The sequence below is a fragment of the Narcine bancroftii genome, chromosome 1 (assembly GCF_036971445.1).
Source record: "Narcine bancroftii isolate sNarBan1 chromosome 1, sNarBan1.hap1, whole genome shotgun sequence".
Classification (NCBI taxonomy): Eukaryota; Metazoa; Chordata; class Chondrichthyes; order Torpediniformes; family Narcinidae; genus Narcine; species Narcine bancroftii.
Window position 1 is genome coordinate 333,704,345 of NC_091469.1, and position 21,246 is coordinate 333,725,590.

The 21,246-nt window shown below is 40.7% G+C and overlaps 1 protein-coding gene across 3 annotated transcripts in view; it reads left to right on the plus strand.

Moving 5' to 3' along the window:
• The window catches only part of lztfl1 (leucine zipper transcription factor-like 1), a 42,628-nt gene extending 21,810 nt beyond the window's left edge, over nucleotides 1-20,818 (plus strand). For 2 of the 3 annotated variants that reach the window (XM_069909196.1, XM_069909213.1), the window contains exons 4-10: nucleotides 460-520; nucleotides 1,771-1,839; nucleotides 2,714-2,779; nucleotides 2,882-2,959; nucleotides 8,307-8,483; nucleotides 16,678-16,781; nucleotides 20,670-20,818. In XM_069909196.1, the coding sequence (XP_069765297.1) occupies nucleotides 460-520; nucleotides 1,771-1,839; nucleotides 2,714-2,779; nucleotides 2,882-2,959; nucleotides 8,307-8,483; nucleotides 16,678-16,781; nucleotides 20,670-20,688 (574 nt within the window). In that variant the 3' untranslated portion in view covers nucleotides 20,689-20,818. The remainder of the gene's footprint in view (nucleotides 1-459; nucleotides 521-1,770; nucleotides 1,840-2,713; nucleotides 2,780-2,881; nucleotides 2,960-8,306; nucleotides 8,484-16,677; nucleotides 16,782-20,669) is intronic. The other variant, XM_069909205.1, reaches the window with a different exon arrangement.
• Nucleotides 20,819-21,246: the final 428 nt, after the last annotated feature.

Genomic DNA, 21,246 nt, shown 5'->3' on the forward strand with positions numbered 1-21,246 from the left:
GATTCAAACCCATGCCACTGGCACTATAATAGCATTATGCTTTCCATGATAGAAATAACATAGCACGTGTAATTGATAGAACAAAAAAATGCAGAAGTAGCCCTTTATGTACATTAGGGAGGCTCTTGATTTCTATTAAGAATAAGTAGTGTGGTTCCTGTAAATTTAAAATAAACACTGAAGTTAGGGAACATAATTTAGGAAGATTTACAAGTCCTGTGATAACCAGGCTTGAGGTCTGTGAATAAACAAATTGATCATTGTTGTACATTGCTTGTGACAGCATGTTTGCATCATTAAAATTGGTATCTGTACCCTGTTAAAAAGATGGTATGAGCTGGATGCCCATTCTTGTGCATTTTTATGTGAAAGCTGTTCCACTAATCTTTTAACAATCACATTTCCAGCTTTTTAAATATTTTAAGAATGTATTGCTAAGGGCTTTTATTTTATCTTCAGAGAACTTTTGGAACAAGTGGCAGAATTTGAAAAGGCAGAATTTCTTTCATCAGGAAAAAGAGTAAGTGTAATTTAAACTTAGTAAATTTTGTTTACTTGTTTTGCGATTGAAAAGTACCCATTTTCTCGTTTTGAATGGAAGAGTTTATCACAACATTTCTCCAACCGTGCATGTACTCTAATTCATTACAGCACAAAAGGAAACAATTAAGTCTATTGTGTTTTTTTTTGCTGATTCTTTTAAGATTTGCCAATTCATGCAACAGAGAACATGACAGCACAATATAGGCCTTTCAGCCCACAATGTTGTTCCAACCTATGATTCAGTGCTAATCGCTTGCTTTTTTGTCATAGCCGTGCATTTTTAACCTTGAAATATATTATAAAATTCCCTTTTTGAGACCTGGAATTGATTTTGCAGCTACCACAGTTTGTTTACACAGTACTTTTAAGATGATAACTACTCTATTAAAAAAATATATTTTTCCAAGTTGCTCTGGATCTTTTGCTGATCAATTTTAAGTATTGTATCATTTGATCAGTTCCTTTGAAAAGTTCAGATGAATGCATTTTAAGAATTCTCCACTCTCTATGCCTTGTACACATTAACATTCCAGTCAATAGTTGAAATTACCCACCATTGCTGTCTTGTATTTTTGGATTTTAGAAATTTGCCCTCATATTTGCAATTCAGCCTTCACCTGATTCTTTGGAAATTCATGGCACACACAACAGGGAAACTGTCCTTACACATGCCCATTTATGCCCATAGCTCACCAATTCCTTGTATTGGTGAATGTACAATAAGATCTGGCCAGACTCCCATGTTGTTTATTTTATAACCTTTGTTTTCTCTTCCGACAAATCATTCTCTATCCTCTTGCCTTGCATTTCCAGTTTGGCTCCTCTCCCTTCAGAGTCCTCACTCAAGTTCCCATCTCCATGTGGAGCTTGTTTACGCCACACCAAAAACACAAACAATCATCCCCACAAGAATATTGACATGAAACCATCTGCCATGTTTTGGATTCTAACACCTGTAAAGTGCAAAGATCACCTCAGGAATCTGAAGCCCACCTTCCCCACTATTTCTTAACAAGTGCAGATTAAAGAGTCTTGGTTTTATTGCCTTTGTTCTTTGTCTGCCACAAGTCCATTCTTTATGGTTCATTTGCAATATCTTTTTCAACAGCATTTTTTAGGTTTACCTTGATGGCTTCCAACTGAGGAAAACTTTATCTCTAGATTGATACTAAATCAATATGTTGATCTCTATAACATATTAATTTTGGTCTCTTGTTACCCCTACAGGCCAACACAGAAATCAGTAAACCGAAACTTGCTCCGTTGAATGAAGGAGTTTCTGAGCTCCTGAGTAAGGTGAGACTTGTCTGAAGAAAGTGCTACTGAAATATATATTCAAGTAATTAAAATACTTTTTAAAAATAGCAATGGCATTTACAAATAAATGCCAATATTTCTGAATAGTTCAATTAGAATTCTGTCTGTTTATAGCAATTGTGTTGTTTTGTTGAGTTTTGCCTCTTTCTATCTGAGCTGCCATTAGTTTTCATCTCTTGCAGATCTCTAATTCCTTCCCTCCACTGTTGGAATCTGTGTAGCCCATTCTCCAATGTTTTGGTTATATATAATTTTTTTTTGGATGAAATGTCACAGGGGAGATGGCATAAGGAACCTGGTTGGAGGGTCAGAGTCCAGTCCAGGTTTACCAGGCCCACACTCAACAGATGTTCATGACATGGCTGACCTACAAGCATCAATTTCTGAGTGCTGCCAAGGATGCAACTCAGCACCAGGTTGGATCTAAAGGCAGGTGCCGCTTGCAGATTCAGAGTTGGAGTATAAGATGAGTGAGGAAGAAGCTAAATCCAGTCGTGATGCTAGGACAATTGCCTCAAACCGGCAGCTAATCAAGCAAAAGCCCTGGTTCTTTATTCACTCCCTCTCCTCCACCATGCCATATCCCAACTGCATCTACTCCTCTTTTGCTCCACACCCTTTGGTATAAAGCTGGAGGACCAGATGCAAAGGTTCAGTAAGCTAGAGAGAGCAGGATATTGCATGGGTGCATCCACACTGTGATTCGCAGACATGAAAGTCCACTGATTCATCAGCAAGCTATCTTTGTAATGGAGACTCACTTTTTCAGCCAAACAGATACAATGTGAAAATTCTGGATTTCATCTGTAATACAAACTGTGAAAATGCATGAGTTTTACTTTTATTTGTACAGGAAATTACACGACTGCAAGAGGAGAATGACAAACTGAAGGCTAGACTAAAAACTGTAGAAGTACAGGTAATGTGACTATTGGTGTGATCCCTGATGGTTGAGAACCTAAGAACAGTTTCCTAATTTTAAACTGAAACCTATAACATTTTTTGATCACTGGAATTATAGGCTACAAATGCACTGGATGAAAAGTTCAATTTAGAGCGAGTTCTTAAGGACCTAGAAAAAGCCCAAGGGAATCAAGAGGTAAGGCAAATTTTAAAGTTTATAACTAGATGCCTGATTTACAAAATTTTCTAATACTGTACAAGTGATTGGAAATATGTAATCATATAGTATTTGATATATTGATCAATCATTGCATCCTAGAGTTTACAAAATAGATATATTTGATATACTTGATTTTAAGCCTGGTAAAATATTATTATTGGTGGAGTTGGAAAGGGAGACTGCTGTATTGAGTTATCCTGAACAAAAAATGTTGTGGTCTGGCTATGTTACTTGTTGTTTGGGAGACTCTTGTAAACTGTGGACTTCCTTATTTACTTCACAAAGCTGCAAAATTGAGAATTTAATTTTTAATGGGATATCCTTTGAAGGAATTCTACTCTTGAACTGGTTCTGCTATTCATTCATCTGTTTTGTATCTTAATTCCATTTGCCTGCCTTTGTCCATTCTCCAAAATATTCTTGTAATAAGTCTAACAAGGCAGTTAAAAGGTCTTGAGCCAGGTGAAGTCCAAATCGGCATCAATGAGTATTAGAGAGCAAAGATGGTTTGAAAATGGAGTCATTGACTAGTATCATCACTTTGCTGAAGATTGAGTAAACCGATAAGATAGTAATTAGTTGGATTGGATTTGACTATCTTTTTTGGACAGGTGAAATATCGAGAGCCATTTTCATAACTATTGGAGAGATGCTAATGTTACAGGTATATTGGAATAGCTTGGGTAGAATCCACGGTTCTTAAGTAATGCAACCAGGATGTTGTAACCTATTCTACTGAAACTGGAAATTGCTGATTACTGAAAGGCTGCAGTTTTTCATCCATTTAAAATGGAAGAACAGACTTTTGGACTATGCTGCTAGCATGACTGCATACGAGGCGTGATCACATAACCTTCCATTGTGACATTTAGACCATGTACTGCAGGATGTGCTGCAAGGTTACTCATCCAAACCCAGCTGGGATTTGGCTGGAGTTGCTGAGCAGCACATGCTGTGGCTGAAACAACTTGGTTGATGGTAGGTGGCAGTGGGCTGGACTCAACGCAATGAAGATTTAATGACTGCTTGAATGAATGCCAATACTTGTAGGTGTAAATTTGAGCTTCCTGTAGCCAACTATTCCTACAAAGACATGTCTGACCTCATCTTGACAGGGTGTTGCTAAACTTAAACTTGAGGAAGAACACATGATATTCTTTCTAGACAGCCTTAAACCTAATGGCATGAACATGATATCTGTAATTTTAAGTAACCCCCACCACCATCTGATTTCACTATTTTCACCTCTTCTTCACCCACTTCAGAACTTTTTTCCTCTTTCTAACTTTTCTTTCTTCCTCCCTACTTCCTTCTTCATGGTTTCTCCCTCTACTTGTTTCTCCACCTCCCTCTCTTTGCAGCCATTCATCTCTGGGCCCCAATTCTTGCTTCTTTTCTCCATTTATATATGTAATTTCATCTTTGTATCTTAGTCATAATAAAAGGGTAATACATTGCTGAGGTCTGCCAGCAATTCTTTGTCTACTGAAGATCCCAAGCATCTGGTGTTTTCAATTGGGTTGGATTGTCTTGATCAAGTGGCCAGATTAGCACAGTGGACTTCAGTGTGGAGAATTGCAAGTTTGACCATTTGGAGAGGATAAACAGGGAATTCACCATAAATTTATACTGAAATTTCCATATGCACAGAGTGTCCCTGGTACTTGCATCCACAGATTGCTGAATCTAACTGGATGCCTTCATAAGTGATTAAGAAGGCATGTACTATGGTCTGGTTGGCCAAGTAATTACAAGTGCAAGGAGCTTCTACTTAGGGTTGAAACAAGAAAGTCTGCAAATGTTGTGGTTGTAGATAATACTGTACACAAAGTGTTGGAGAAATTCGACAGGTGCCGCAGCATCTGTAAGGAAGCAAAGATAAATAACCAACGTTTTGGGCCCAAGCCCTTCATCAAGATAGGAGCAAAAAGCAGGCAGGCTCCTGAATAAAAAGGTGAAGGGGTGGGTAGGTAAGAAGGGACAGGGGAGGAGCATAGGTGTTCATTGACAGGAGAATGGGAGAGAAAATCTGTATGAGAAAAAAAGCAGACAGGTGCCTGAATAAAAAGGTGGGGGGAGGAGGGAAATAAACAAAAAGCAGACTGGCACCTGAATTAAAAGGAGTGGGGGGGTTAAATTTTCAGAGTGGCTAGTGGGCAGGCCGGGCACTGCGTGAGATGAAAGAGTAACTAGTGGAGGGACTGATATCACGAGGCCTTCAAGACCAACCTGTGACCAGATACTAACTCGCATACAACGCAACTACCCTGTCAGAGATACTGGCATTGCATGAGATTCCAATGTCTAGGCTGGTCCAATCCCATTGTCAGAGGGAATTGGGAATAAAGTTCAAGTTTATTATCATCTGATTGTATATATACACCCCAATTAAACAATGTATCTCCTGACCACGGTGCACACACAAAAACACACAATGCACAGTACGTAATAATCCCACAAATTATCAAATTAAATACCTATAAATGTTTGGGATGATGTACATAGGTACAGGATATTCTTCATCCGTTTCACAGCTTTGGGGAAAAAGCTATTCTCCAGCCTGTCAGTCTTGATTTTGATGTTCCTATACCTTCTACCATAAAATGTCAATATAGCTCATTTGCACTTTCAGAAAGCTTCCAATAGGCCTCCAATAAAGAGATTATTGAAGAAAATTAGTGTGAATGGGATTGGGGGGTAGCGTACTGGCTTAGGTTGAAAATTGATAAATGAGCAAGGATTGACATTAATTATTTTTGGCTCAAAATAAGAATATAAGACATAGAAGTGGGAATTGGCCAACTGGTGCTTTGAGCCTGCTCTGCCATTCATTAAGATCATGGCTGATCTGATTAGGTTGGGAGACTATAGAGTGCCACTGGGGATCAGTGCTAGGGTCCCAGCTATTCAACGATCAATAATTTTTATGAGAAGTATGATGTCCGCATTTGCTACTGGTGTAGCACCAACCCTCTTTTCAATCTTCTTCAGTATGATGCTGAAACAAGCCATGAGAGACCTCAACAATGAAGACGCTGTTTACATCCGGTACCGCACGGATGGCAGTCTCTTCAATCTGAGGTGCCTGCAAGCTCACACCAAGACACAAGATCAACTTGTCCGTGAACTACTCTTTGCAGACGATGCCGCTTTAGTTGCCCATTCTGAGCCAGCTCTTCAGCGCTTGACGTCCTGTTTTGCGGAACCTGCCAAAATGTTTGGCCTGGAAGTCAGCCTGAAGAAAACTGAGGTCCTCCATCAGCCAGCTCCCCACCATGACTACCAGCCCCCCCACATCTCCATCGGGCACACAAAACTCAAAACGGTCAACCATTTCATCTCGGCTGCACCATTTCATCGGATGCAAGGATCGACAACGAGATAGACAACAGACTCGCCAAGGCAAATAGCACCTTTGGAAGACTACACAAAAGAGTCTGGAATAACAACCAACTGAAAAACCTCACAAAGATTAGCATATATAGAGCCGTTGTCATACCCACACTCCTGTTCGGCTCCGAATCATGGGTCCTCTACCGGCATCACCTACGGCTCCTAGAACGCTTCCACCAGCGTTGTCTCCGCTCCATCCTCAACATTCATTGGAGCGACTTCATCCCTAACATCGAAGTACTCGAGATGGCAGAGGCCGATAGCATCGAATCCACGTTGCTGCAGATCCAACTGCGCTGGGTAGGTCACGTCTCCAGAATGGAGGACCATCGCCTTCCCAAGATCGTGTTCTATGGCGAGCTCTCCACTGGCCACCGTGACAGAGGTGCACCACAGAAGAGGTACAAGGACTGCCTAAAGAAATCTCTTGGTGCCTGCCACATTGACCACCGCCAGTGGGCTGATATCACCTCAAACCGTGCATCTTGGCGCCTCACAGTTCGGCGGGCAGCAACCTCCTTTGAAGAAGACCGCAGAGCCCACTTCACTGACAAAAGACAAAGGAGGAAAAACCCAACACCCAACCCCAACCCACCAATTTTCCCCTGCAACCGCTGCAACCGTGTCTGCCTGTCCCGCAGCCACAATCAAGCCTGCAGCTGACGTGGACATTACCCCTCCATAAATCTTCGTCCACGAAGCCAAGCCAAAGAAAGAAAGAAGAAGAAAAGAAAGAATATTGATGACAGCTAGGTGGCAGTGTGGACTGTGAGGAGGATGTGAAGAGACTATAGGCATGGCTGAGACAGTTTGGTTAAAAAAAAGTTAGAAAAATTGTTTTTTTTAAATAGTGAAGGATTCAAAAATATTCAGAGGAACCTGGATTCTGTTTAGACAAATGAATTACAGTTAAAATCCAGGTATAATAAGCAATTTTGGAAACAAATTTGTAATTACATCTTTATTGCAAGATTTGAGAATGTCTTATTACTATCCTGTAGGAAAGTGCCGAGACTATATATGGAGTATTGTGCGTAGATGTGGTCTCCCTACCTAACGAGCAATGTATTTGTAATTGAATGCATGTAACAAATCTTCACCAGATGAATTGTTAGGGTGGGAGGATCTTCATTCAGAAGAAATTAAGAAGTCTATATAGACTCTGTGATTGTAATGGAATATTCTTATGCTTCAAAGAATCCCATTGAAACATACACAAAGGAAACCCACAAAGAAATGGGAAAAATATGCAAACTCCACACGTACGATACTCACTTTCTTCCCTGTCCTGATGAAGGGTTTTTTGCCAGAAAAGTTGACTGACTATTGCCCTCCACAGATGCTGCCTGATTTATTGAGTTTCTCTAGCAATCTGTGTGTTGCTCCGGTTTCCCAGTATCTGCAGACTTTCTTGTTTAGCTCTAACAGCTGCCCCACTTTGCACAATTGTAACCCGCACAATTACTGACCAAGACCTGGTCAGTTAACTAGTCAGAATAGTGTTTCTTCTTAGTTGGACAGGCAAAATGGTCTTCTCCTATGTCATAAATTATGATGATTCTGAGGTCTCACATTCAGCAATCTATTCTTTGTTCTTATTGAAGCCTTAATTCTGGTTTAAAAAGTCCAAATGCCAACTTTTGGGGTTGAGGAGATCAATGTTTTTTTTAAAATTTTGAAGGATTTGTTTTGATCATGTTAATTAAAAAAACCTGTGTTTTTGTACGTTATTTTTGTCTGGTGCATGTAGGGATAGAGTCATATTTTAATTGAAATTTACTTACTTCCTGTTGCCTGCCTGAATGGTACTTTGGTATGTATTATTTAATATTCTTACATTGGTGTAAAATATACAGTGGATGTAATAATCAACTGCATTTAATTCTCTCATAGCCTTTTCTTGTATCAAGACGTTTCAATCCTTTTTTAGACCAAATTTAAATCCCAGGAGACTGCTGATCTTGAAGCAAAGTTGGCAACATTGAAGGCTGATTTTGAGAAGAGCTTGAATGTGAGCAATGAGAACCAGAAGAGTTTAGAAGATAATCTTATTGCTACAAAACATGATCTGCTCAGAGTACAAGAAGATCTCTTGTTGGCTGAGAAGGTTTGTATTGTATACCTCCTTGCTAAATAGAAATGGATATATGTCCATAAGAAATAAGGAGCAGGCAGTGGGACATCTGATCAATTGAGCCTTCTCTGCCATTCAATATCATGGTTAATCTGGCACTAGATTCAGCTCCACTGACCCACATATTTCCCCTTAATTCCTCTATTATTCAAAAATCTATCCAAACTTTTAATGGGGCAGGTTTTATCGTTTCCTTGGGCAGAGAATTTGACACATTCACTACTCTCTGAGAGAAGCAGTTTCTCTTCATTGTCTTTAATCGACTGCCACTCCCCTTGAGTCTATATCCCCTAGTTATAGTCTCAGCTGGCAGTGGAAATGATAACCCTGCTTCTGTTTGTTTCTGAATTCTCCAATTAGGCCCAGACTACTCAATCTCCCTCATAATTTAAGATATTAATACTGATTTTAGCTCCAAATAAAAGCACTGAAACTAGCAAGTGGGAACAGTCTAGGCCTGAGGGAGAAGGATAAATAGCATGTCAGTACTTGGGCTGCAAATGATTGTGTTAGCAAAGGTGGAAGAAAGTTTTAATGTTGGTACTGTAGATGATGGAACAAACATATTAATGGTCCAGCCTAACAATATTGTGGATAATCTATGAACAAAGATTTTTTTAAATGGCAGCGCTGCCACTGGATCGGTCCTATGAAAGTGGGTAGTGGAGATATTGCTTTCTTCTGCGAGATCCTACTGCCTATTCATTACGCTGACAGCCCTGTAGAGATTTTAAGTGGCCTTTAGATGGGGAGAGCAGTGTTATTTTTATAATATTGGTGAACCCACGGATGGCAATACCCATGCTTGACAACCCAGACCAAGAGAGTTGCAGGCTCCAGGGGAGCCTGCAACAACCCTGGAGAATACCCGTCTGTTTTTCCACCTTCCTTGCTGAGAAGGAGAAGTCTAGGAGATGACCCAACAGGAAAGGTGATCACAGCAGTGGACCAGTGAGGGACCTGAAGACTGAAAGACTCACACCAGGCCTCAGCCTTCTGGAGACTGACTCATGGGAATAAGGCATCAGAACTGGGGTTCATGAGGGTACTGATGGCAAGCAGGGCTCCTGAAAGGCCTCAGGCACCCACAGCTTCCTGATTGTATCAAAGTTTTTGAACTAGGAGCTTGGGTTCACTGCTGGAATAGACAGGAGGCTTTATGGCTAGAGAGGTTGTGGGAATGCAGGAGGCGAAATACAAATACTCATTGTCTCCAGAGAGACTCTCTGTTGCTCCTCTTTCTCTATTGGTGGTAGTGCCGGGCTAGTAGTGTTTCTTTGTGTGCAAACAAAAGTTAACGAATTGTGTATTTATAACATGACAATAAAGGAATATTGAATGGGCATCAAAATGGATGTAATTGGGATTAAGAAATTGATAAAGTGCAACAGACAGAGAGAGAAAAAAAGAGTAAGAACATAGAACATTAAAGCATAAGAGCAAGCCCTTCAGCTCATCATGCCTGTGCCTACATAATGACAATTTATACTAATCCTATTTGCCTGCCTACTGTCTTTCACCCTCCCTGCCTGTTCATGTGTCTGTCTTAATGCCTCTCAAACATTGTTATCATCTCTGCTTCCACCTTCACTGACAATGCTTTCCAGTAATGTACCACTTCCTGTTTAAAATCTCCTTTAAATTTTTCCCCTCTCAACTTAATTAAACTTAAGCCCTCTAATATTTTGAGATTTTCATCCTGGGAAAAAGATTCTGATTATATTACACCTCTTATAATTTTATACACTTCTATCAGGCTTCAGTCTCTGTTGCTCCAGAGAAAGGATCTTGATGAAGGGCTCAGGCCAGAAATGTTGGTAATGTATCTTTATCTTTGCTATACAAAGTACATTGTTTGACCTAAGTTTCTCCAGCATTGTGTTTTTACTTCAACCATGGTGTCTGTAGACTTTTGTGATTTACTTCTGAATAAAGTTTGTGTCTTCCAGAGATGGTTTGAAAAAAAAATCCTGATTTGTTAGCAGTGCCCACTTCCAAAGTATGCATGCATATTTAAAATAATAGTATTATTCAGATGGTTCTTAAAATGACACCTCTATGTCAGAATTTTGAAAGTGTAATTCCAATTAGCCCTGTTTGTTTTTTTTCCTTGTGGTGCTGCAAATATTTTCTTACCATTTGCATCAATTTCTTTTTTAAAGTTACAATCAAATCAAGCACTGGCACACCTCAGGGATGTGTGCACAGCCCACTCCAGTTCATGCTACTGATTTACAACTCCAATGCCGGATCCAGCTCCAACATATTATCAAGGTTACAGATGACAGCCATGAGTTGCATGACAGAGAAGAGGCGGAAAATCTCGTGAAATGGTGCAAGAGTAACAACCTGAGTCTCAACATCGTTGAGGCGAAAGAGGTCATCATGGACTTCAAGAGGACCAGGACTGACCACCCTCCACTACACATCAACAACTCTGTAGTGGAGAGAGTGGAGAGTACCAAGTTCATTGGAGTTCATTTAACAAGTGACCTATCGTGGACATGCAACATCTCCTCACTTGTCAGGAAGGTGCAAAAACTGCACTTCCTGAGAAGACAGAAGTGGGCAAGGCTACCGGCCACCATTATGTCACTTTTCTATAGGAGTTCTATCGAGAGCATCCTGGCCAGCTGCATCACAGTGTGATACAGCTGCTGCAGGGAAATGGATCATTTCACAGGACCATAAGAGTGGCAGAGAGGATCACTGGAGTCTCTCTCGCCCCCATCGATGTGATCTACCAGGATCATTGTCTGAAGAGAACACGCAAAATTATTGAGAACCCCTTCCACTGCACACACATCTTTCAGCTGCTCCCAACGGGAAAGAGATGCAAGAGTATCAGAGCCAGCTGGGCTGAGGAACAGATTTTCCCACAGGAAGTGAGAATGCTAAACAACCAAAGGAACTGCTCATACTATTATCATCTGCACATACTTCATATTCCCGAAACCATCTTTATTTGTATATATGAATACTTGTCCTGCACATGTATTTTTTGTCTGGTTGTGTGCCTGAGTTTTTTGCACTGAGGACCAGAGAACGCTGTTTCGTCAGGTTATACTTATGCAATCTGATGACAATAAACTTGACTTGAACTCTCTTTACATCCACCTTTTGGTGAGTGGATTCCCAGCTGCTCATAAATTGCTACTAAAAAACTTCTCGATCTATTTTCAGAGTTAAAGACTTCAATATGCACACAGACATGAGCAGCTCATGGTTGCATGTTAGCAATGATCTGATCTGTACCATCAGTGAGGCATGGAATGTCAGCAGATTGATGCTGTAGGATCAGAAAGATGCCACACATTGAGCAGATTGCTGTCCTATGTGAGAAGAGATATGGTGTGGAGTATATATTAATGAGGAAACCCTGGTCTACAGGTTGAGAGCATTGATTTCCTCCTGCGCCCACCCCCCCCCCTCCTTGCAAGTGTACCAAGTCATCTTTGAGAGAGCATGCTCACCCATGTCCCACAGCTAATCATCCCCAGCTGGTCCTTCATTTGTCCCTGAAAAGTGATATGAAGCTTACCCTTTTTTTTTGTAGGCATCTCTGCAGGCAGAAAGTGAAGGGGAACAGCTTTTCAGCGGAAAGACTGCAGCTTTAGTGGGACTCTCCTACATGGTACTAGAGAGTTTCTTGAAGCACTGTGGTGGACGATGTCAAAACCCAATGACACAGTGAAATAGGAGAAGGAGAAGCACAAAGCAACAATTTTACTAAAAATATTACGATTTTCAATGTTATTTAACTTCAGTGGATAAATAATTCTGAACACAGTGAAATGAGTCCATTCAGATCAAATAACATGTTTCATTGTGCTACAGAAATTGGTACTGCTATGGCAGCTACAGGTAATGCTCAGCCTCAACTAGAAGGGTTGAATATGCGTTGTAATTGATGCATCAACATTGAGGCACACACAGAATGGGCACATCAGGATATGAAAAAGTATGGAACAACAAAGGGATCTTGGAGTGTATGTCCTTAGATCCCTGAATTATAAAGAGTGCAGTGGAAATTTACATGTATGTTGCTGAGCTAGGGTGTTGCTGTTATTTTACGGCTCCTAGAACGCTTCCACCAGCGTTGTCTCCGCTCCATCCTCAACATTCATTGGAGCGCTTTCATCCCTAACGTCGAAGTACTCGAGATGGCAGAGGTCGACAGCATCAAGTCCATGCTGCTGAAGATCCAGCTGCGCTGGGTGGGTCACGTCTCCAGAATGGAGGACCATCGCCTTCCCAAGATCGTGTTCTATGGCGAGCTCTCCACTGGCCACCGTGACAGAAAAGGTACAAGGACTGCCTAAAGAAATCTCTTGGTGCCTGCCCCATTGACCACCGCCAGTGGGCTGATCTCGCCTCAAACCGTGCATCTTGGCGCCTCACAGTTCGGCGGGCAGCAACCTCCTTTGAAGAAGACCGCAGAGCCCACCTCACTGACAAAAGACAAAGGAGGAAAAACCCAACACCCAACCCCGACCCACCAATTTTCCCCTGCAACCGCTGCAACCGTGTCTGCCTGTCCCGCATCGGACTTGTCAGCCACCAACGAGCCTGCAGCTGACATGGACATTTACCCCTCCATAAATCTTCGTCCGCGAAGCCAAGCCAAAGAAAGAAGAATTTGGCTGGGGCAGTTTTTTTTTTGGAATGAGGATTTAATTGAGATGCACTAACACAGGAATTACCTCTTTCCCTTGGCAGAAAAATCAATAGCTGTCATGGGTATAAGGATTTAAGGAGAGCTGGGGAAACATTTTACATCCAAAGAACTGATAGGAGGTTCTGAACCATGTGCGGAAAAAAAAGTAGTGAAAATGGAAATATATGAGAAACTCTGTGGCCCAGTTAGCTCTTGTCAGGGAGCTGAGAGATGGGCTTCACCCAAGTAGTTCAATTTTGGACCAGCAAAAGCATGATGGTATGGGTATCAATGGGAAGCGTGTTTCTGGAGTCAGAAATGATCGCATCCGAAATGTGAAAATTATAAGGCAGAATTAATGAGATTCCTTTGATTGCGGCAAGACTGGAAAGAAGCTCTTCTATGATGCGTTAGGGAAAAAACATAGTGGAGACTTTGCAGAACGATTCAACGTCTTGAAGGATTTCAGCTTGAAACGTTGACTGCTCTATTCCTCCCACTATGCTACTTGACTCGTTGAGTTTCTCCAGCAGATAGTTCATTGGGAAAATAAAACGTAGTATTCATTGAGGATAAATTTAAAAATTAGCTTAGAAGTTATAAAGCACCAGGAAAAAAAAATATCAGTTCGGTTATGTGTAAAAATGGTGTGCCAATTTAGAAACTGGATAGTGCTACAAGTGCCAAGGGATAAAGGGATCAGGCAGGAACAGGGTACTGAAGTAGTGGATCAGGCATAATTAGGTTGAGTGGACCAGGCCACCACCTGCCCCTATGTTCTACATTGAAAAACAGAAACCTAGAATTCTCAGGTTTTTTTATCATGAAGTTCTCGTTTAGTACTGGTTGCCTTATTACAGGAAGGGTGTAGATGCTTTGGAGAGGATGCAGAGGATATTTACCAGGCTGATGCTCGGATTGGACAATGTGTCATATGAAGTGAAACTTTTATCTTTGGAGTTACAAAGGGTAAGAGGTAATCTAATAAAGGGATATAACATTTTCCCTGGAGCAACAATGCCAAATGCAAGTGGATGTTTAATATGAGTTGGGGGGGGGGGGAAATTTAGGAGAGATGGTAGAGGGCACCTGGAATGCAATGCTGGTGGAGGCTGGTACATTCAAAAGGATCTTAGATAGGCACCTGCATGTAAGAAAAATGGACAGTTATTGGAGTGAGGTCAGGAAGCATTAGATCGTTTTGTAGGTTTCCATAGGCACAACATTATGGACTAAAGAGCTTGTACCATGCTGTGGTATTCTATGTTGATTGCTGAAAATGATGAAATGCAGCCACCATATAAAATCATCTTATATCACTTATACATTTCCTCAAATTTTGTATAAAAAATTTGGTTAATGGACATATTTCAGACCACATGCATACAGTAATAGCATAACATCTATATATGCCTACTGGAAAAGTTATTGATGGTGATATTTACAAACGGTATTGCATTGAATCAGTCGCAATCCTATTTTTTGGTTTATACTTGTAAAAGCTGCAGTTTTGTTAATAATTCCTGTTCCACCATCAGTGCTAGTTCACCACACCCTCTCTCTCACCTCTGACTCTGAGCGATTTATCATGTTTTCTGGTTCCTGATCCTATTGAAGGTGACCTTTACAAAGATCAAAAGGCAGATGATTCAGCCCTGGTTACTCAATAATTGTCATTGGAGCAGGCTGGCTGCTATGACCTAGCCTGATTTGCTCTTCTATGGAATGTAAAGATCCATTATTTAATGGGGTAGCCAGTCACTCGTCTCATGTTTTGTGTAAAAGTGAACTCTGTCCAGAGAAAATAGTAGTCTCTCATCATTACAAACTGTCTAGCAAGCAGTGACAGATAAAATGTTTTAACATAACAACATAACAATTTACAGCACGGAAACAGGCAATTAGGCCCTTTTAGTCCGCATCGAACCAAACACCCCTCTCTAGTCCCACCTCCCTGCACAATGCCCATAACCCTCCATCTTCTTCTCATCCATATACCTGTCCAACCTTTTCTTAAATAATACAATTGACTCCGCCGCCACTATTTCTCCCGGAAGCTCATTCCACACGTCTACCACTCTCTGAGTAAAGAAGTTCCCCCTCATATTACCTCTAAACCTCTGCCCCTTAATTCTTAACTCATGTCCTCTTGTTTTAATCTTTCCTCCTCTGAACGGAAATAGTCTATCCACATCCACTCTGTCTATCCCTTTCATAATCTTAAATACTTCTATAAAATCCCCTCTCAACCTTCTACGCTCCAAAGAATAAAGACCTAATCTGTCCAATCTCTCCCTATGCTCTAGATGCTTAAACCCAGGTAACATTCTGGTAAACCTTCTCTGCACTCTCTCCACTCTGTTTATATTCTTCCTATAATTAGGCGACCAGAACTGCACACAGAACTCCAAATTAGGCCGCAGCAACGTCTTATACAGTCTCAACATCACCTCCCAACTCCTATATTCCATGCAATGATTGATAAAGGCCAGCATACTAAAAGCCTTCTTCACCACCCTATTCACGTGAGTTTCTACCTTCAGGGAACGATGTACCATTACTCCTAAATCTTTCTGCTCTTCTGTATTCATCAATGCTCTCCCATTTACCACGTATGTCCTGTTCTGATTCTTCTTACCAAAATGAAGCACCTCACACTTATCAGCATTAAATTCCATCTGCCATTTTTCAGCCCACTTTTCTAAGCAGCCCAAATCCCTCTGCAATCCTTGAAAACCTTCTTCATTATCCACTATTCCACCTATCTTAGTATCGTCTGCATATTTACTAATCCAATTTACCACCCCATCATCTAGATCATTAATGTATATAACGAACAACAATGGGCCCAATACAGATCCTTGAGGCACACCACTGGTCACCGGCCTCCAACCTGACAGACAATTATCCACTACCACTCTCTGGCCTCTCCCTTTCAGCCAATGTTCAATCCATTTGACTATCTCAAAATTTATACCTAAAGACTGCACCTTCTTAACTAACCTTCCATGTGGTACCTTATCGAAGGCCTTACTGAAGTCCATATAGACAACATCCACTGCGCTACCCTCATCCACATTCCTAGTCACCTCTTCAAAAAATTCAATCAGATTGGTCAAACATGACCTTCCTCCCACAAATCCATGTTGAGTGCTCCTGATCAGACCCTGTCTATCCAGATGTTTATAAGTACTATCTCTAAGAATTTTCTCCATTAATTTACCTACCACAGACGTCAAACTTACAGGCCGATAGTTGCCAGGCTTCCTCCTTGAACCCTTTTTAAATAACGGAACCACATGCGCAATGCGCCAATCCTCCGGCACTATCCCCATATCTAATGACATTTGGAAAATTACCGCCAGAGCCTCTGCTATTTCCTCCTTCACTTCTCTCAATGTCCTGGGGACATTGTTTGTTTTTTTTTGTTAGAAAGTCTTGCTCAGCCATAAATTTTGTCTCCCTGACACTTTGTGCTACTTTTCAATGAAATGTTCACTTTGCTCACAGGAATTGGAGAAAAAGTTCCAGGAAACAGCCGCTTACCGCAATATGAAAGAATTATTAACAAAGAAGAATGAGCAAGTGAAGGAGCTACGTAAACGCCTTTCACAGTAGGTTGACATCTGGGAAGTACAATGTTATTTTAAATTTAGATCTGTAAAGATTGCAATGCTTGGCTATACTCCACTGTTACAGTCTGGGCTTCATTTGGCTATTTTAATTTGTGTTCAATTACACTCTATCCCTTCAATTTCAGCATCTATTTGTGTCTTAATTGATACTTGGGTACTCAATGAAATAATATTATCAATCCTTTCCACTAGAGCAGCACACTTCACAGTCCATGCTATCCATCAAAGGTGAACACAAAATTAGGCTCAATACTCTACTGTAATACCAAGGGAATTCACGATTAGATGTTCAACAAGAAGGGAACAGTATTCTATCAGATAAATGGGCTTTCCCTTAAGACATTAAACTATTTAATTGAGCTGAGTTAAAAGACTCCATGGCACCATTTAAGGAGGAGCAGGGTGTTTTTCCTAGTGTCCTGCCTAATTTGGTTGTGGCCTCCGGTACATTGGAGACACTGGCCGCAGATTGGGAGAGCATTTTGTTAAGCACCTTCACTCTGTCTGCATCAATGGTGGGGATTTCCCAGTGGCCAACTATTTCAATCCCATGCACCATGCCCATACTGACATGTCTATTCATGGCCTTGTGCACTGCCACACTGAGGCTAACCACATATGGAGGAATAACATTCAATATTCCATCTGGGCACTTCCCAACCAGAAGGCATTAACATTGACTTCTCCAGTTTCTGTTAAACCTCTCCCCGAAATGTTTCGCTTTCCTTATCCCTCTAGCTTCTTTTGTCCAGCTCCCCACCCTCTTCCTTTCCCACTCCATTCAGGAGCTGCACTCTCCCCTTATCACTTCTCAGCTTTTTCTTATTCCCTCCCATCCATATCCAACTTTGACCTCTTACCTGTCAGCCGGTGCTCCTCTCACTGCCCCTTCCTCTCCTCCCTTCCCCCACCTTTTTATTCAAATGCTTGCCTGCTTTTTGTTCATACTTTTGACAAAAGGCTTAGACTTAAAATGTTAGTTTCCATTAACTTCCAAAAGATGCGGCGTGGCCTGCTATGTTTTTCCAGCACTTTTGTATTCTGCTTCATACACTTGTGTACTCTGCCTAATATTCCACAGTTATCTCACAGCCAATATCATTTAAAACATTAGTGTTTTAAAACATTTGAGAGTTTACCATTACTTTCTGTTGGTCTTCACTGTGCAAATTGACTTTTGTTTCAACTTACAATATTGACTATTTTAAAAGTTCTTCATTTTCATATGAAGCATTTTCAGGCATATTAAAGATAAAAGGCCGAGACTGCAGAAAGCTACATTCAAAGAATAAGTGGTTTTCTGGATGATGATCTCTATTTTCTTTTCACTCCTGGAATTGTGAATGCTGTTCTCTGAGGAACTGTCCTGGAGTTCCACATTGATACAGTCACAAAGAAGGCTCGCCAGTGACTATATTTTGTGAGGTGTCTGTGGAGATTCGGTATGTCACCGAAGACTCTCATAAATGTCTACAGGTGTATTGTGGAGAGCATTGTGCTGGTTGCATCACTGCCTGGTATGGAGGCGCCAGCACTCAGGAAAAGAATAAACTCCAGAGAGCTATTAACTCAGCCTGTGACATCACAGGCACCAGACTTCACTCCATCAAGGACATCTACATGAGGCAGTGTCTTTAAAAAGCAGCCTCTATCCTCAAAGACCCCCACCATCCAGGCCATGTCCTCTTCACTCTGCTACAATCAGGAAAAAGATACAAGAGCCTGAAGACAAGCGCTCAGTGGCACAAGGACAGCTTCTTCCCCACTGCCATCAGATTCCTAAATAATCAATGAGCCAAAGACACTGTCTTACTTTTCGTGCACTTTAAAAAAAAAATATATATATTATATATATAATAATATCGTAAGATGGTTATAATATGAATGTTTGCACTAGGATGTTAAATAACCATATAATTTTTTACAGCACGGAAACAGGCCATATCGGCCCTTCAAGTCCACGCCAGTTCACTTCTCCACTAGTTTCCCCCTCCCGCTCTCCGCTCATAACCCTCCAACTCCCTCACATCCGTGTACACATCCAACCTTCTCTTAAATGACAGAAAGGACCCTGCCGCAACTATCTCCTCTGGAAGATCATTCCATTCTGCTACCACTCTCTGAGTGAAGAAGCGTCCTCTAACATTTCTTCTAAAGTTTTGCCCCCTTACCCTTAACTTATGCCCTCTTGTTCCAACCTCCCCTGCCCTCAGGGGAAAGAGTCTACTCATGTCTAGTTTATCCCCTTCATAATTTTAAATACCTCTCAACCATCCACGTTCCAATGAATAAAGTCCCAGTCTCCTTAATCTTTCTCCGTATTCGAGATGCTGTAAGCCAGGTAACATCCTTGTAAATCTTCTCTGCACCCTCTCCACCTTATCTATATCCTTTCTATAATTTAGAAACCAGAACTGAACACAATACTTCAAACCTGGCCTCACCAATACTTTAAACAGTCGCAGCATCACTTCCCAGCTCCTATACTCTATAGTATGAGTTATGAAGGCCAGCATACCATATGCCTTCTTAACCACCTTGTCTACATGGGAATCCACCTTCAAAGAAATCTGTACCATAACTCCAAGATCCCTCTATTCCTCTGCGTACCTCAATGCTCTCCCCTTAACTGCATATGTCCTATTTTGGTTATTTTTTCCAAAATGCAGCACCTTGCACTTGTCTAAATTCCATCTGCCATCTTTCAGCCCACTTTTCCAAAGAAACCAAATCCTTCTCTAATCCAAGAAAACCTTACTCACTATCCACCACTCCCCCTATTTTGGTACCGTCTGCATATTTGCTTACCCAATTAACCCCGCCTTCCTCCAAAACACCGAATTTCATGACTTGTTCATGACAATAAATTCTGATTGTGACCTTTGAAGTGAAATGAGGTAAGGGAGGGATGTTACGAAGTGAGGAACAATTGTCAGCAGGGCTTTTCCCATAATTTTTCTTCATGCACTGTCAAACTGAGGTTGTTACTGCAAATTGGAGGGAGAACACCTAATATTCTATCTGGCCGTTCTCCAAATAGATGACATTAACACCAACTTCTCCGGTTTCCTTTAGGATCCTCCCTCATATCTTTCTCTTTATCTCATTTCCTTCAGCTTCCCATCCTCTTTCCTTTCCAAACAGAGAGCGACCCCCTCCCCTTAACACCTCAGCTTTTTTTCCCCTCTTCTACCCACACCCACCTATGACCTGTTGGTCTGTGCTCCTTCCCCTGCCCCTTCTTCCCTCCTCTCCCCACCTTTCTATTCAGGCGTCTGCCTGCTTTTTGCTCATAACTTAACAAAGGGCTCAACCCCGAAACATAGGTTACCCTTTGCTTTGTGTAGATACTGTATAACCAGCATTTTTATGTATTGATTTACAATGACAGGATCTGTTGATTTTCCTATTTAACTCTCGTTCCCTTGGAATTGGTCTTTTTAGTCATATGGAAGGGAGCTGTTAAACCCACTGTGTCCATGCCAGCCACCAAACACCTGTCCTAAGTAATCCCATTTTGTAGCATTTGGCCTACAGCTTTCCAAGCAATGCTTTTTGTTATTCTGATATTGTTGGTGAAGGTGCTCAATACTCCTTTCATAACCAGTTGCTTCTTTTCTGTTTTTCAATGTTATATGCATGTTTGAGTTTTTTTTTAATGCTTACATACTGCTTAAAGCAAAAAGTACACCACCACATAATTAAAAATTATAGATTCCAAGTAGAAAATCTTCAATTATCTTTTTAAAGCAACAACATTAGATTTAAAATAACCTTGTGTAAAACTTAGACTATGGACATTTAATTTAATTTCTTGGTGTTACTCTATCTTGAAGATGGAACTAACTGTGCGTTTCATACTTTTAGGTACGAAGCAGAAGACTAAAGGCATCATTAGACTCTTGTCAAGGTGTTTTGGAAAATAAGGTTTAATTATGTGTTTTTTCATATTTGGCAGATTTTATTCAGAACTGTTTCTTTTAACATTTTTGTGTTAAATTAAAAACTTGCATATATTTGAATTTGTTCTGTCCATTTAATTTTAAAGACCTACTTCTAGCGATGTTGCAACCAATAATCATGAATCGGTAGCTTTTTCTATTTGCACAACAGTGTTGTCATAAAGATTAAATCAAAACAATGAATTATCTCAACATATGCTTGTGTACAACACCTTATTATATTTTCAGACAAATTATTTTACATCCAGTGATTCTTCTTGAAGTGCAGGCACTTATGTAATTGAGAGAAAAGCAAGTGTCAATTTTTCATGTTGACACCTGTGAAGATTTCATGGTCATGACTTAGTTCTGATTACTAATCAGAGCATAGTGATTAAATGTAACCTGACCAAATCTTTTGTAATTATTTTACTTTGCAGATCCTGCTTCACAAAAGGAAAATGTTTGTAAAACCTTCTTAGAAATGAACATTACACCTATTA